The sequence below is a fragment of the Haliotis rubra genome, unplaced genomic scaffold (genome assembly GCF_003918875.1).
Source record: "Haliotis rubra isolate DU_JTF1 unplaced genomic scaffold, ASM391887v1 Scf234, whole genome shotgun sequence".
NCBI lineage: Eukaryota > Metazoa > Mollusca > Gastropoda > Lepetellida > Haliotidae > Haliotis > Haliotis rubra.
This window is the reverse complement of record NW_025766381.1, coordinates 760,018-773,265: the sequence shown is the minus strand read 5'-3', so window position 1 is coordinate 773,265 and position 13,248 is coordinate 760,018. Positions and strand designations below refer to the sequence as shown.

Below are 13,248 nucleotides of genomic sequence, written 5' to 3'. Positions count from 1 at the left end.
TTGTTACCGTTCCATTCAGTTTTTCTACAGGTAGCACGCCATGGCCAAGGTCTTGTGATGAATCTTTGGTGCCAAGGTACCACTCCACAGAAATGACACCACTGTGAGGATCCATAGCATCAAACTGCAGCGCCATCGTAGAAAGATCGGGGTTGTCATGGGCATAAACCTGCTTGTTTCCATCCTTCAATAGCCACATATTTGATACATCAGGACCAGTAGAATCAATGTGGACATGTACCATTTCCTGCAAAGAGTGGTTTACTATGTCCTTGGGTCTTATTGCGATATCATACGTTTGACCATCTTGCAAATGAGGGGAAATGCATAGAGACTGGTTGGTGAAGTGAGGGACCATTGCCCAGGTTGTCCTGGCGTGCTGGTCAATGGTGTAAGAATACATAAATTCAATGATGCCTTCGACATTTGGGGTCCCAGATACAGGTAGCGTCCCAGATGTTTGGTCGTAAGCAGGGGTCAGTCCTGTCTGGGGAGCGACTTTGTCCAACAGCTTGTTTGCCCTCATTTTGTCGTTGTAGTAACGGCCTTTCCAGTCAATGCAAATGTGTCCAAGGTTTGTCTGCCATTTGTAGCCCGATTTCTGTGTTGCTGACACAACCCGAAGTGGTTTAGAAGAAGCTTTCATTAATTTAGAAGAGCCGTCGTACAGTACTAATCGTCGGACGTATTGGATGTTTCCAGCCTTATCATGAACCTCCAGGACGACAGCATACAGGCCATATGTGTTAGGGAGGTGAAAAGATTTGTCCAACGTAAACGTTTTATACGTTAGATCCAGACCTTTCAGTGGCGTTTGTAAGACATCAATCACATGGCCTTTATTTACAGTGTTGAGAATCCGTAGTTTCATGTATTGCAGGCCAGATGCTGAATCGGACTTTCCACCGTGTGGCACTGGATCTGTCCAGCCAGAGGTTTTGACATTAATCACACCTACAAGAGGAGAATTCCATGGTGTGCATAAGTTCAAAAAAGACGTCGAAAACATTCATAGACATGGTCCAGGTTATGACAGCACAAATGTGACCTGAGACCTTATTCTCGAAACGTTCGAAGTTCGCAGTTCTAAGAATTCGTAACTTTGATCGTAGCCAATGTGTTAAGAATGGGCTTAAGAAGTTCGTAGGGATAAGAACGTTTCGAGAATAGCTAGCCTGGTCTTCAGCACCATATACTTGTCGTAAGGGGCAACGTACGGGCAACGTCAGGCTCGCTGGCTTGGTTTACATGGCATTGTAACGCAACTGTGTAAATCAATGCTCATGCTGTTGATCACTGATCCAGACTCGATATATCTACAGATTGCCGCCATGTGGCTGGATTATTGCTGTGTGCAGAGTTAAACAACAAACAAACAAATAAACAGTATTAATGTAAACCCTTAAATGGTCTTAATGATTATGTGACGCACCTGTACGCGTTATGCGTGCTGATAACTGCAATGCCTTGGATGAACAATGTGTTGTTCCTGTCTGGGAGCAGTGTACTGGTTTACCGCTGTCATACCGGAAACAGACATCTTTAAAGGATGCTAGTGAGGAGTAAATTTGGATTCCAAGGTGATGTTTGTCAAAGTTCTGATACCTGAAGTAGCCTCCTCCAGCAGCCCAAAAGTGTACACACAACCTGAATAACATGAACACGTATATGATAATATCACAATACGCAGGAATACGCTTTACACGTTGCAAATTGTAATAAAAGCATGTGTCTCTGAACACTGATATATCCAGGCTTCTCAAGAATAACAGAGGCGAAACGGGTTTAGATCATACGCAATCAAAGATTACAGAAATATCATGGACCCGTGAAGATCCTGGTTAGAATTGGTCTTGAGTATCCCATGCTTCTCGTAAGAGGCGACTAACGGGATCGGGTGGTCAGGCTCACTGACTTGCTTGACACATGTCATCGGTTCCCAATTGCACAGTTCGATTCTCATGTTGTTGATCACTGGATTGTCTGGTTCAGACTCGATTATTTACAGGCTGCCGCCATATAGCTGGAATATTGGCGTTCGGCGTAAAACTAAACTCACTCACCCATTCAGTAATATCAGTCAAGGTCACTTTTTCTATAAACAGACTGCCTCCGTGGTGAAGTGGTTAGAGCGTCCGCCCGGAGAGTGCAAGGTTACGGCCGCGTCATACCAAAAGCCGTTAAGACAGGGTACTTGTTGGTCTCTGCCTGGCGTTCGGCATTAATAGGTACAACAAGGACTGGTCGGCTCGGAGTCAGTATAAGGCGTCTGAGTGGGGTATTCATGCTTAACTGCGGCATGGTATCTCAACGAGCTGGCACTATAAAACCAGCTTAAGTCTTGGCTAGTACAAGCAACCGCACATACATACACACATATGCACGTCGTCATATGAGCGAGATATTCTCAAGTACGACGTTAAACCCCATCTGATCTCACCTCACCTCACCTAACTGATCCACCGACAGATATGTCTTGAGGGCTCAGGATGACATTGGTTTGACGTTCATACACGACCTTGACCATTGAGGAAGTGCAATGATAGTATGGCTTCATCCGAACCAGGACCAAAGTTACGCCCCCTCAGGAATGCCTATACTTCCAGGCCAAACTTTCACACTGTTTTCTCCTATGTTCATACCTGTCCCCATCATGGATTCCTGGCTGTACAGATACTGTTCGTTGACAAGTCAAAGAAGGAGACGGTGAAGTGTTTCCAAGTGCTTTTGAGCAGCCACTACCGCCGTGCAAAGAAACTGTGGACAGGCTAGATGGGTGACCTGGATGAGAAGATATACAGATCAAAGCAGGGTTTATGACTAAATCGCATTATGATTAGGCATTATAACTGCCATAACCTTCTTCATGTAGATACATATACTGAGGGAAAAAAAATAAGGGATCACGTGAAAGCGCAAGCGTTCCTTTATTTTTTTCCAAGGTTCGCATAGCTTGTGAAGAAAGCGGAAAAAAATAACGGAACACGTGTGCTTTCATGTGATCTCTTATTTTTTTCCCCTTAGTATATGTGCCTATTAGTGTAAAAGTGAATGCAATGTTTTGTTCATGAAATATATTGCCTTAAACTTATGCTATACGTTCAATTAAATGCCCAACACAGCATATTTTTAAGACGGAAAACAGCAATTCATTTCTTTTCATCAAAGTGTTTATGGGTGCATTATCCAGATTCATTAGATGGCTTTGAAGTTGAAATATCGTGTACATGATAAATAGCTTGTACCAGTTACAGAAATCTTCGTCAATGTTGTCTTAGCAGCAACTATTCCGTATCCTTGCTGGTAGATGTAGTTTGGGGGATTTCTGACGTCAAGATTGTCTAACTTGGCACCAAACAGAAAGTATACAGAATTGGGTATCAGGTTGACGTATGTATCGGATTCTTGAAGACATCCAGTGTTGGAGCCGTGTGTTGAGTTCCTCACCCTCTTGTTTGCATCGGTCATACCAATGCGACACGTTAGAAGCTGGGGCTTCTGAGCAACTGGAAATAAGAAAATTGCTTCTTTATTTCTGAAACGCTACATGGCTATACATATGCATCGTTCTGGTATATTTCAAATTTACATACCCATATTTTATATGCTGAGACACATACGTCATCTGTCAATAGATTTAAATGTAAGAATATATGTTATTTGCGTATAACATCATGAAAATCCGTACTGAACATTATGTCATGTAAGAGGACGTTTAATATGACACGTATGTCATTCTTTATCGTGTTTATTAATGTCTGTCAAAATTATTTCAGTATTCTATTTGGAAAAGACTTAATCCTCCTCTTACATGTATGCCATTTTGTAATCTATATATAACTCCTGGGTCCCGATCCACTAAGAGTTCGTAACGTTACGACCTGTCGTAACTCTGTAGTTTACCATAGGCTTACGAATGGCATAGCGCCACGAACGCTTTGTGGATCGGGACCCTGATCCTTAACATTTTATATATTTAGGAAAAACTTATTCCTCTCACGATCACACTTTGTGTATCTGGCGCCTGCATCTCGCTTAACGAAGCCCTTCCGACATTTGCAGGACGTCCTCAATCTGGAGTCGGGGCAATCCCCAGGCCAACACCATTGGTTCTTCCACGAACACGTCACTGGCATGGAAAAGTTTTCCCAGAAGAATGTCAAAATCAACAGCAAAAACTGCACAAAGTCTCAAATGATTTTCGTATATTTTGTTTAAACAGAACTTCGACAAAACTTTATTGGTCAAGCATATATTCTTTAGCAACAGTGTATTGTGTAAAGGCTTTCCCAGAAGAATGTCAAAATCAGCAGCAGAAATTAAACGAAGTCTCAAATGATTTTCGCACATTTTGTTAGGACAGAACTTTATTGGTCAAGCATATATTCTTTAGCCATAATGTATCGTGTACTGATCCTGAACTTTCAAGTGTGTGTACAAGCACCTGTATATATCACGACACTTACAAGCACAGTCGGGGTGGGTCCTGGTACGCCACCAGATCGAGTGATCAGGATCTCCTCGAGCATCAAGACATTTTTCTGCAATACAAAGGTAACGTTGTTTTACCTGTCATCAATGCAAACGGTAACGCACATGTAATTCCAGGCGCCTACAGCTGAATCCTCAAAGGGGGTTAAAGTATCGTAAAATTATTGTCCTCCTGAGAGGGTACGTCAGTCCCAAAACTTTCAAAGTCAGTTTAGCTCAACCGAACCGAACTTTTTAATCGTAGAAAATATGTTATTTTAAATTATGGCTCAGTTTTCCCACCATCGCCAGCGGCTGAAATCCAGCCAGGGTCCATACAGGTAGCAAAGGTACTGTACGTACCCATGGTCCCTAGTATAGTGATCTCCCTTCAGTTGTTGGCGATCTTTAGCCTGTTTTTATATTGTATTGTCCAAACCAATGCTATTTGTTTAAACGTCACATACTAGTTTTAATTCTGTTATAGTCTAGTTGTTTTTACTGCCCTTTGACGACAGGTTTCATGATATACACATATTCTTTATCAACGTCAAAATTGTTCTCGTCACGTTATGGCTGAAACATTGCCGATGTGACGTACGTCTTACGTACCTCTGCTGGTGCTAAACGTGACGAGCGGACACCTTAACCACTAGGCCACCCTACCGCCCAGACCACGTGTGAGACATTTCACCTACCGCACTGTGATCCCGTGTATCCAGTGTGACAGGTACACCTGTTTGGTGACACACAGCTTCCTTTCCTGCTGCAAGCTCCATTATTGTTGTCCCTGCCGTAACAGATGGCTGGAGGAGACAACAAGGACTCACAATGATATTTTAATAAAAACCCTCCTTGTCAGAGATATTTGTTCACCATAAATACAATGAGTGAGTATGGTTTCACGCTGCATTTAGCAATGGCCCAGCAATATCCCGGTAGGGGACACCAGAAATGGGCTTCACACATTGTACCCATGTCGGGAATCGAATCCGGGCCTTCGGAACCTATAGGTTACCCCCCTATAGGCTCGTGTGTATATGTGGGTGCTTATACTAGCCCAAACTTAAACCGACGTTAAACCCCATTTCACCTCACCTCACTTCACCTCTTCTATAAACAGCCCGTGAAGGTCCGGGTTAGAATTGATCTTCAGTAACCCATGCTTGTCGTATGAGGCAACTAACGGGATCGGTTGGTCAGGCTTGCTGACTAGGTTGACACATGTCATCGTATCCCAATTGCGCAGATTGATGTTCATGCTGTTGATCCCTGGATTGTCTGGTCCAGACTCGATTATTTACAGACCGCCGCCATATAGTTGGAATATTGCGGCGTAAAACTAAGCTCACTCACTCACTCTTCTGAGCACACAACAAAACAGTAACGTTTTGAACTACACAGACTCACAAGGCTATAAGACATACTCAGTATACAGCCTGTGTTGTAGAAGAGCGTCCATCCTTGCAGTAGTCTAAGCATACATCTAAGCAATTAGGATGCGATAACATAGATAAAACAAATCACTACTGACTTCTACAGACACATTTAACGTTGCAAGTCCTTTTCATAGACTATGCTTTGTTTTGTTGTTTGGACCAGACAATCCAGTGCTCAACAGCATGAGCATCGACCTACACAATAGGGATACGATGACATCCGTTAATCAAGTCATCGACCCTGACCACCAAGTCCCGTTAGCATAGTCCACCTGATCCCGTTAGTCGCCTATTACAAAAATCATGGGTTCCTGAGGACCAATTCTAACCGGGGTCTTCACAGGTCTTATCACATGTAAGTTAGGAAAGTCAGATGAACCCGCTACCTCGCGGATGTCATCACAGGAAGGGCACAAACCAAAATGATCCTTTGAAAAGAAAACATGTTCTTGTACCCTGACCGCATAACATTTTTACTTTTCTCGTCGCGTATTCAGTACGTGGTGGCAGAGTACGCCAGATGATACCAACACACCTAAGCTGCAGTCTACATTGTTGGATGACTTCCATCCTGAGCAGCACGAATAGCTCAGACGTGACCGTGATTCATACCTGAAAATATACACCTGGAGTTCACATAAACCATATCATGTATGCTCAAGGGATAAAGTGATAACTATTATCACATATATCCATCTGAAGTGAAATTAGCTCAGTTGTTTACATCAAAGAATATTTATATTATAAATTGTCTTGCAAAATATCTATTTTTTTGCCATGAAAAAACGAAATAAATTTCTTTCAGTCTTCGTACCCACAAATGTATAATTGTGCAGCTCTCATGATGTTGTACGGTGCTCTAATGATTGTATATTCTGTACACCTGATGTATAATGGGTCTGTGGCCCCTTTACTGAATAAAACTCTCTCTCTCTCTCTCTCAAGGGATAAAGTAACAACGATTATCTAAATGTCCCCTTAACTGGAAAATAATTGTAATTGTAACAACGCGACGATGTGATAGTGTGCAAACAACACACCACTCGTATCACTAGATCAAAGTATACGGGTGGCCTGTAACGCACATTGGAGTGACGAAGTATATCACAACTCGCAAATTCAATTGTCCACTCGTCTTGAGATTACTGTATAGATTCCTCGGGGGGATGTTAATGTATTGATAAGGAAACATTATTGACTGTCTAACAAACAGGCTTTAAAACTTAAGTTCTACCTTTATACAAAGGTATCCAAAATAACATGTACATTTGCTATGTGTTTTGTGATTGTCACGACAGAATCTGCAACTACAGTCTGCTGTTTGGTTTGTTTGTTGTTTAACGCCGCTTTCAGCAATATTCCAGCAATATGGCCCCGGACCCGTGAAGATCCGGGTAGAATAGGTCTTCAGCAACCCATGCTTGCCACAAAAGGCGACTATGCTTGTCGTAAGAGGCAACTAACGGGATCGGGTGGTCAGGCTCGCTGACTTGGTTGACACTGGATTGTCTGGTCCAGACTCGATTACTTACAGACCGCCGTCATATAGCTGGAATATTGCTGAGTGCGGCGTAAAACTAAACTCACTCACTCACTCATATGGCCCCGGTCTGTAATAATCGAGTTTGGACCAGACAATCCAATGATCAACAGCATGAACATCGAGCTACGCAATTGGAATACGATGACATCTGTTAATGAAGACATCAAACCTGACCACCAAATGCCGTTAGTCGTCTCTTACGACAAGCCGGGGTTTGCTGAAGACAAATTCTAACCCGTATCTTCACGGGGTCAGTCAGCAGGTATTATCATCGACTATGGTAGGTTGCACAAGGATATTTGGACATTGACATCATGAGACAAGGAATTGACTACAGATACTCTTGGAGACACATGACGTGGAGCCGTTTCATTACCAACATTGTTGAAAACTAACACAAAGGAAGAAGGTTTTGTTTTCGAGTGAGTGAGTTACCATTTATAGTCACAGCGGCAATACTTCAGCCCCATCATGACTTTAAAAGTTATAAATTCACAATAAACACAATTACATAATAAAACCTGTCAACAAACACAGTAAAACCAACTTGAATATCACAGTATCAATAAATAAAATTAGCATCTCTCTCCAAAACTGGATTTCAAATTAGGACAATACAGTTTAAGAATGGGCTATAGGTCGCCATCAACGGAAGGTGGATCACCATACTAGGGACCATAGGGACTTACAGTGCCTTTGCTACCTGCATGGACCCTAGCTGGATTTACACCATCCCTTCAGATATCAGCGATTGTAGATAAATCTACCCATACATTAAAATAACATGTTTCCTACGTTATAAGAGTGAGTGAGTGAGTTAATATTTAACGTCACGTCGGCAATATCTCAGCCATATCGTGACGAAACCAATTTATACAATAAAAAATGAAAACATTTTGGAGAGTAAAACCTGTCGACGATGGACAGTAAAAATACTAGCGTATCACATATATGAATATAAAACTAGCATGTCAAACTAAAAGATTTGAATTAAAGAAGACAATACAATATAAAACACGGGCTGTAGATTGCCAACAACTGAAGGTAGATCACCATACTAGGAACCATGGGGACCTACATTACTTTTGCTACCTGCATGAACCCTAGCTGGATTTACACCATCCCTTCAGCCGCTGGCGATGTAGGAAGATTTATACGTTTTAAGAATGTGGTAGATTTAAATTTGCTTTGAACGTTTTATGACTTACGTATCCTCTCAGGAGGACAATAATTTTACAGTACTTTAACACCCTTTGAGGATACAGCCACTAACAATCTCAGTTACTAATCCAAACTACCAATCATAAAAGTACATCTATTTACAAAACATATGAATCAAAATGTGTTAATCAATTCAATCGATTTTATATATTCAATGATAAAATGGCAGTTAACATTATAAAAAAAGACCCTTAACAGTTTTAACACTGAAATATTTATCCCTTGTGATGGAGTTTCGTTAAGGGAAATACACTATTTCAAGCACTGACAACTGGAGACATGGAAAAGACATCACGTTGGAGAGCATGCATGTGGATGAAAAGGGTTTTGCAATACATCAAATTGTACTTACTTTGTCCGATATTTCGTGCATCGGCCCCAACCAAAAAACTTACAGTGCACCTTGTAGCTCTCTTTAATTGAAACCTTGTATGTCACTGTATGGTGACACACATGGTTACTGAAACAAAAAATAGAGATTTCGTGAATTTATACTCACTGTAATACACATGATTTAATACGAATTCTAAAACACAGTTGACATTTAAACATACAGTAGAACATGGTTATAGCGTACAAATTTAAAAGTCCCGTCAACAGTCCTTTATAATATCATGTATATAGTTCATCACAGAAGACACTTTGCCCACCCTATTTACATTCCAAGCTCAGTGTATACACGAGCAGTGTTTGAAAAAAGCTAAAACAACTAGCCAGACATCACTGGTAGGGGTGGGCGATAACACCGGTTAACCGGTATATTGCAATTCGAACTTCACAATACGATATATTGAGGTACACTTTCCGCGAACCGGTTCACCCGATCCGATCGGTAATTTTCGTGTTGTAGTCAAAACTACTAATAACATTGGAATTTCCTTTATATTATCACACATTAATAGTTTTGAGAATGTTTAATGGTCATATAATTGCATATGCGTGATTTTTAAACCATATAAATAAATCAAAAATAGATTGGTACCGGTACTTGTAAGGATAATCAAACCAAAAGGGCGGACGCCGCTGCAGACCCTTCTTCTCGAGTTCCAAACTTTAGAGCGAAGTCATCAATTTTGGAACATTCTCAATTGATCTCTTGTACAATTACATCTCAGTCCTGATAGTGGCCAGTGGCATTGTTTCAAAAGGAAGGATACAGTAACCTTTCATTACCTTAAACCATTTGTTACACTTCAACAATATATTGCAATACATATCGCAATACGTCAACACATATCACAATATATCGCAATACGTCAACACATATCACAATATATCGCAATACGAACATTTTGGCAATACCCAACCCTAGACATCAGGGTTGGTAACATTTTGAGTTACCAGCCCTGATGTCTGGCCAGGTTCAAATGGATTTAACCAGACCAGACTCTCTAAAGACCAGTACTCAGATGTATGAAACATATACTCATGTTAATAATGGTTGTCACCCCCCTTCAATTTGTTTTCTTGGAGAGGTGGTGTGGGGTGGGGGCGGGGAGGGGGATGACAACCATTATTGGCATGAGTATATTATCTAAAACATTTACCAGAACATCGCGCTGGCTAGCTGTAAATTTAGACCGTCCCTCCGAAATCGGGCCTTATTTCACACACTGTACACGATTTATCACCAGTAGGCATAACTTCCACTAAATATACACAATGTAGATGTATACCATCTATTTAAAAAAAAAATACATTCAAGTCAGTTACTCCTTGCTACAAATCAAAAAAAGATTAAACTCATATATAAGATGCATTTAATTTTTCTACTGACTTTTCCTATTGATTGATTCATGACTTAATATACGAAAGGGACAAGCAAAACATACCCGTTACTCCTGAGACTTTCTGCACACGAGCAAATGTAGATGGTCAAAAAATGCAAGGCTTCCCCAAAGTCTCATGACTCTGCTGAAATCACTGCCAAAACAGATACTAATAATCAACACCGAAGTTATTTCTGTATCCAAGAAGAAACTTTAAATAAATCCTACCGACACACAAATAGTCAAATATGTGTGTACGTCCTCAAAGCCACATGTGGAAAACCTGCTACTAAATGCTCTTCTAACAGCGACCTACACAATTTACAACTATTGTATTATAATTAACTGTACAATGAGACTGTGCTACTTTCACCTGGCAATACTCGTCCATATCAATCCGCTCGCTGTGGTGTTCTGCGCTGACGCTCCCGTCCGAAAGGGGCATTGCTAGTCACGTGTAGGCCAATACACCTCAACCAAGATTAAAGGTTAAATCTGAAATGTATGCCAAGAACTGAGATTTTATGAGCGGATTCACGACTCTACACATCTGAGTGGAATGACGTTAATCCCAATCCGTGCTTGTTTGTTTGTTTATTTGTTTTTTAACGCCGTACTGATCAATATTACAACCATATGGGGCGGTGTGTAACTAATCGAGTCTGGACCAGACAATCCAGTGATCAACATCATGATCTTTCTACGCAATTATGGATACGACGACTTGTGTCAACCAATTCAGCGAATCTGACCATCCGATCCCGTTACTTGTCGCTTAAGAGTGAGTGAGTGAGTTTAGTTTTACGCCGCACTCAGCAATATTCCAGCTATATGGCGGCGGTCTGTAAATAATCGAGTCTGGACCAGACAATCCAGTGATCAACAACATGAGCATCGATCTGCGCAATTGGAAACCGATGACATGTGTCAACCAAGCCAGCGAGCCTGACCACCCGATCCCATTAGTCGCCTCTTACGACAAGCATGGGTTACTGAAGGTTCATTCTAACCCAGACCTTCACGGGTCTTTAAGGCAAGGGCATGTAAACAATTATCAAGCTCCACCCAACTCCTCCCCTTTATGCGTTGACATTGTCCGTCAAACCGGTATCTGGCTTTCTTGAAGAGTCACTGGTCAGTAGAACTACGCTTAAGGCCATTTTGACCTTAAAGCCAGCTCAAACATCAATAACCTATAATGTAACATTAGACATGTAACCAGTAACATTAAAAATGTAATTAATGTGGACTCGTCGCGTATAAAAAGTTTAAACAGGCTGATTGTACCCTGCATATGGTAACTATTTCACAAAATAAGATGTTCATAATCATTTTTTATCAGTCGGAGATGCATCCACCAGGATGTCAATGTGGTCGATGTTCTTCAGAAGTACATCGTTCGTTCACACGACTGTGAAGTAGACAACCTCTTTGTCTTGGGGTGTAATGATCTATTTTGCCACGAGAATATTCATCCAGCAACGAGCGGACGCTTTAACCATTGAAATAATAGTGTGCAGTCAATGATTTTTTACTATTGAAAATGTAACGAATGTTTTTCCGTCATTTTTGTAATTAGCTATTTTTTTCTCACATATGGCAGTTCTCTGTATCAAGATACATCAGTTATACGTTTTGACTGCCTGTTTGATGTCAGTTTCTGCTGACACCATACCATGACCAAGTTCTCTAGAGCAATATCTCATGCCACATTACCATTCCACAAGTTGCCATTCACAAATAACCATTCTTAAATAACAATACAGGCATGCATGCATGCATGCATGCATGCATGCATGCATGCATGCATGCATGCATACATACATACATACATACATCCACTTACAACACACATTAACTGTTTGATTGAAGTCATGAAACGTCGCCAGCTTCTGTAAAGTATTCAGCGACTTCAGGTCCCAACTGTTCTCACATTTTGGTTTCCTGTGTTAATCCCAAGTACCCCTAAACTGACGTGGCATAAGAGGGTGTCATTTTAATTCCTTTTAATTTTATTTCAATTCCTATATTTGTGTAGAACATCATAATTTACCGTCTTGTTATTCAATATGAACTTTACTGGAACATTTTATTGATAACAACTTTTTTTCGTAAGTGCAACGATGCAGATTGTTGTACCGTTGCCATGCAACGTTTCCCTGCTTTGCAAAAGTACAAGAATCTGTATCGAAACGTCGTACTCATATATAACAAAAAGTTTCAGCACAATATCTATATAACCACTCAACTGATAAAGATCCCAACAAAATATATATGTCCGGCAGTTATCAGTTCTAGTGTCAAATCATTAGCCCGTTCGTTTTCAATGTACCGTTCAATAGTATTTCAGATGATCACATGAAATGCCTGGTTTATACAGGGCTGGTAACTTCGGGTGGATGGTAAGGAGCCAAACGATGGTGAGTGAGTGAGTTTTGCGCCGTTTTATCAATATTCCGCCAACATCATATCGGGGGACCTCAGACATAGTCTTCACACATTATACCCATGTATGGAATCCAATCCTTGACGAGCGAACGCTTTATGCTCAAGACTATCCCCGTCACCTTGGTAAAAAGGTGCATGCGGTTTGAGAGTGATAAACCGATGTTCAGTAGTGATGCTCTCTATTCTGACATGACATGTGTGATTCATTGCATATGTATTGTATATGCATTTATGAAAGTGCAATTTATAGAATTTTCATTTGAAGTCATATTCGTTTGAGAGTTACTAGATAGTTGTTGTTATATGTGCAGTTTATTACCATATTTATCCGTATTTAGGGTTATTTCAATGTTATTAT

The 13,248-nt window shown here is 40.8% G+C and overlaps 3 protein-coding genes across 3 annotated transcripts in view; 2 read left to right on the top strand and 1 right to left on the bottom strand.

Annotated features, from left to right (window-relative positions):
• LOC124278266 overlaps nt 1–13,248 on the top strand; it is a 200,798-nt gene that overhangs the window by 35,671 nt on the left and 151,879 nt on the right. The window lies entirely within an intron of this gene.
• LOC124278268 overlaps nt 1–13,248 on the top strand; it is a 187,787-nt gene that overhangs the window by 60,302 nt on the left and 114,237 nt on the right. The window lies entirely within an intron of this gene.
• The window catches only part of LOC124278288, a 30,701-nt gene that overhangs the window by 14,868 nt on the left and 2,585 nt on the right, over nt 1–13,248 (bottom strand). The window contains exons 3-12 of the mRNA XM_046714016.1: nt 10,506–10,563; nt 9,026–9,133; nt 6,445–6,521; nt 5,169–5,276; nt 4,467–4,541; nt 4,001–4,129; nt 3,246–3,506; nt 2,643–2,781; nt 1,433–1,647; nt 8–954 (exon numbers count right to left, since the gene is read on the bottom strand). Of these exons, the coding sequence (XP_046569972.1) occupies nt 8–954; nt 1,433–1,647; nt 2,643–2,781; nt 3,246–3,506; nt 4,001–4,129; nt 4,467–4,541; nt 5,169–5,276; nt 6,445–6,521; nt 9,026–9,133; nt 10,506–10,563 (2,117 nt within the window). The remainder of the gene's footprint in view (nt 1–7; nt 955–1,432; nt 1,648–2,642; nt 2,782–3,245; nt 3,507–4,000; nt 4,130–4,466; nt 4,542–5,168; nt 5,277–6,444; nt 6,522–9,025; nt 9,134–10,505; nt 10,564–13,248) is intronic.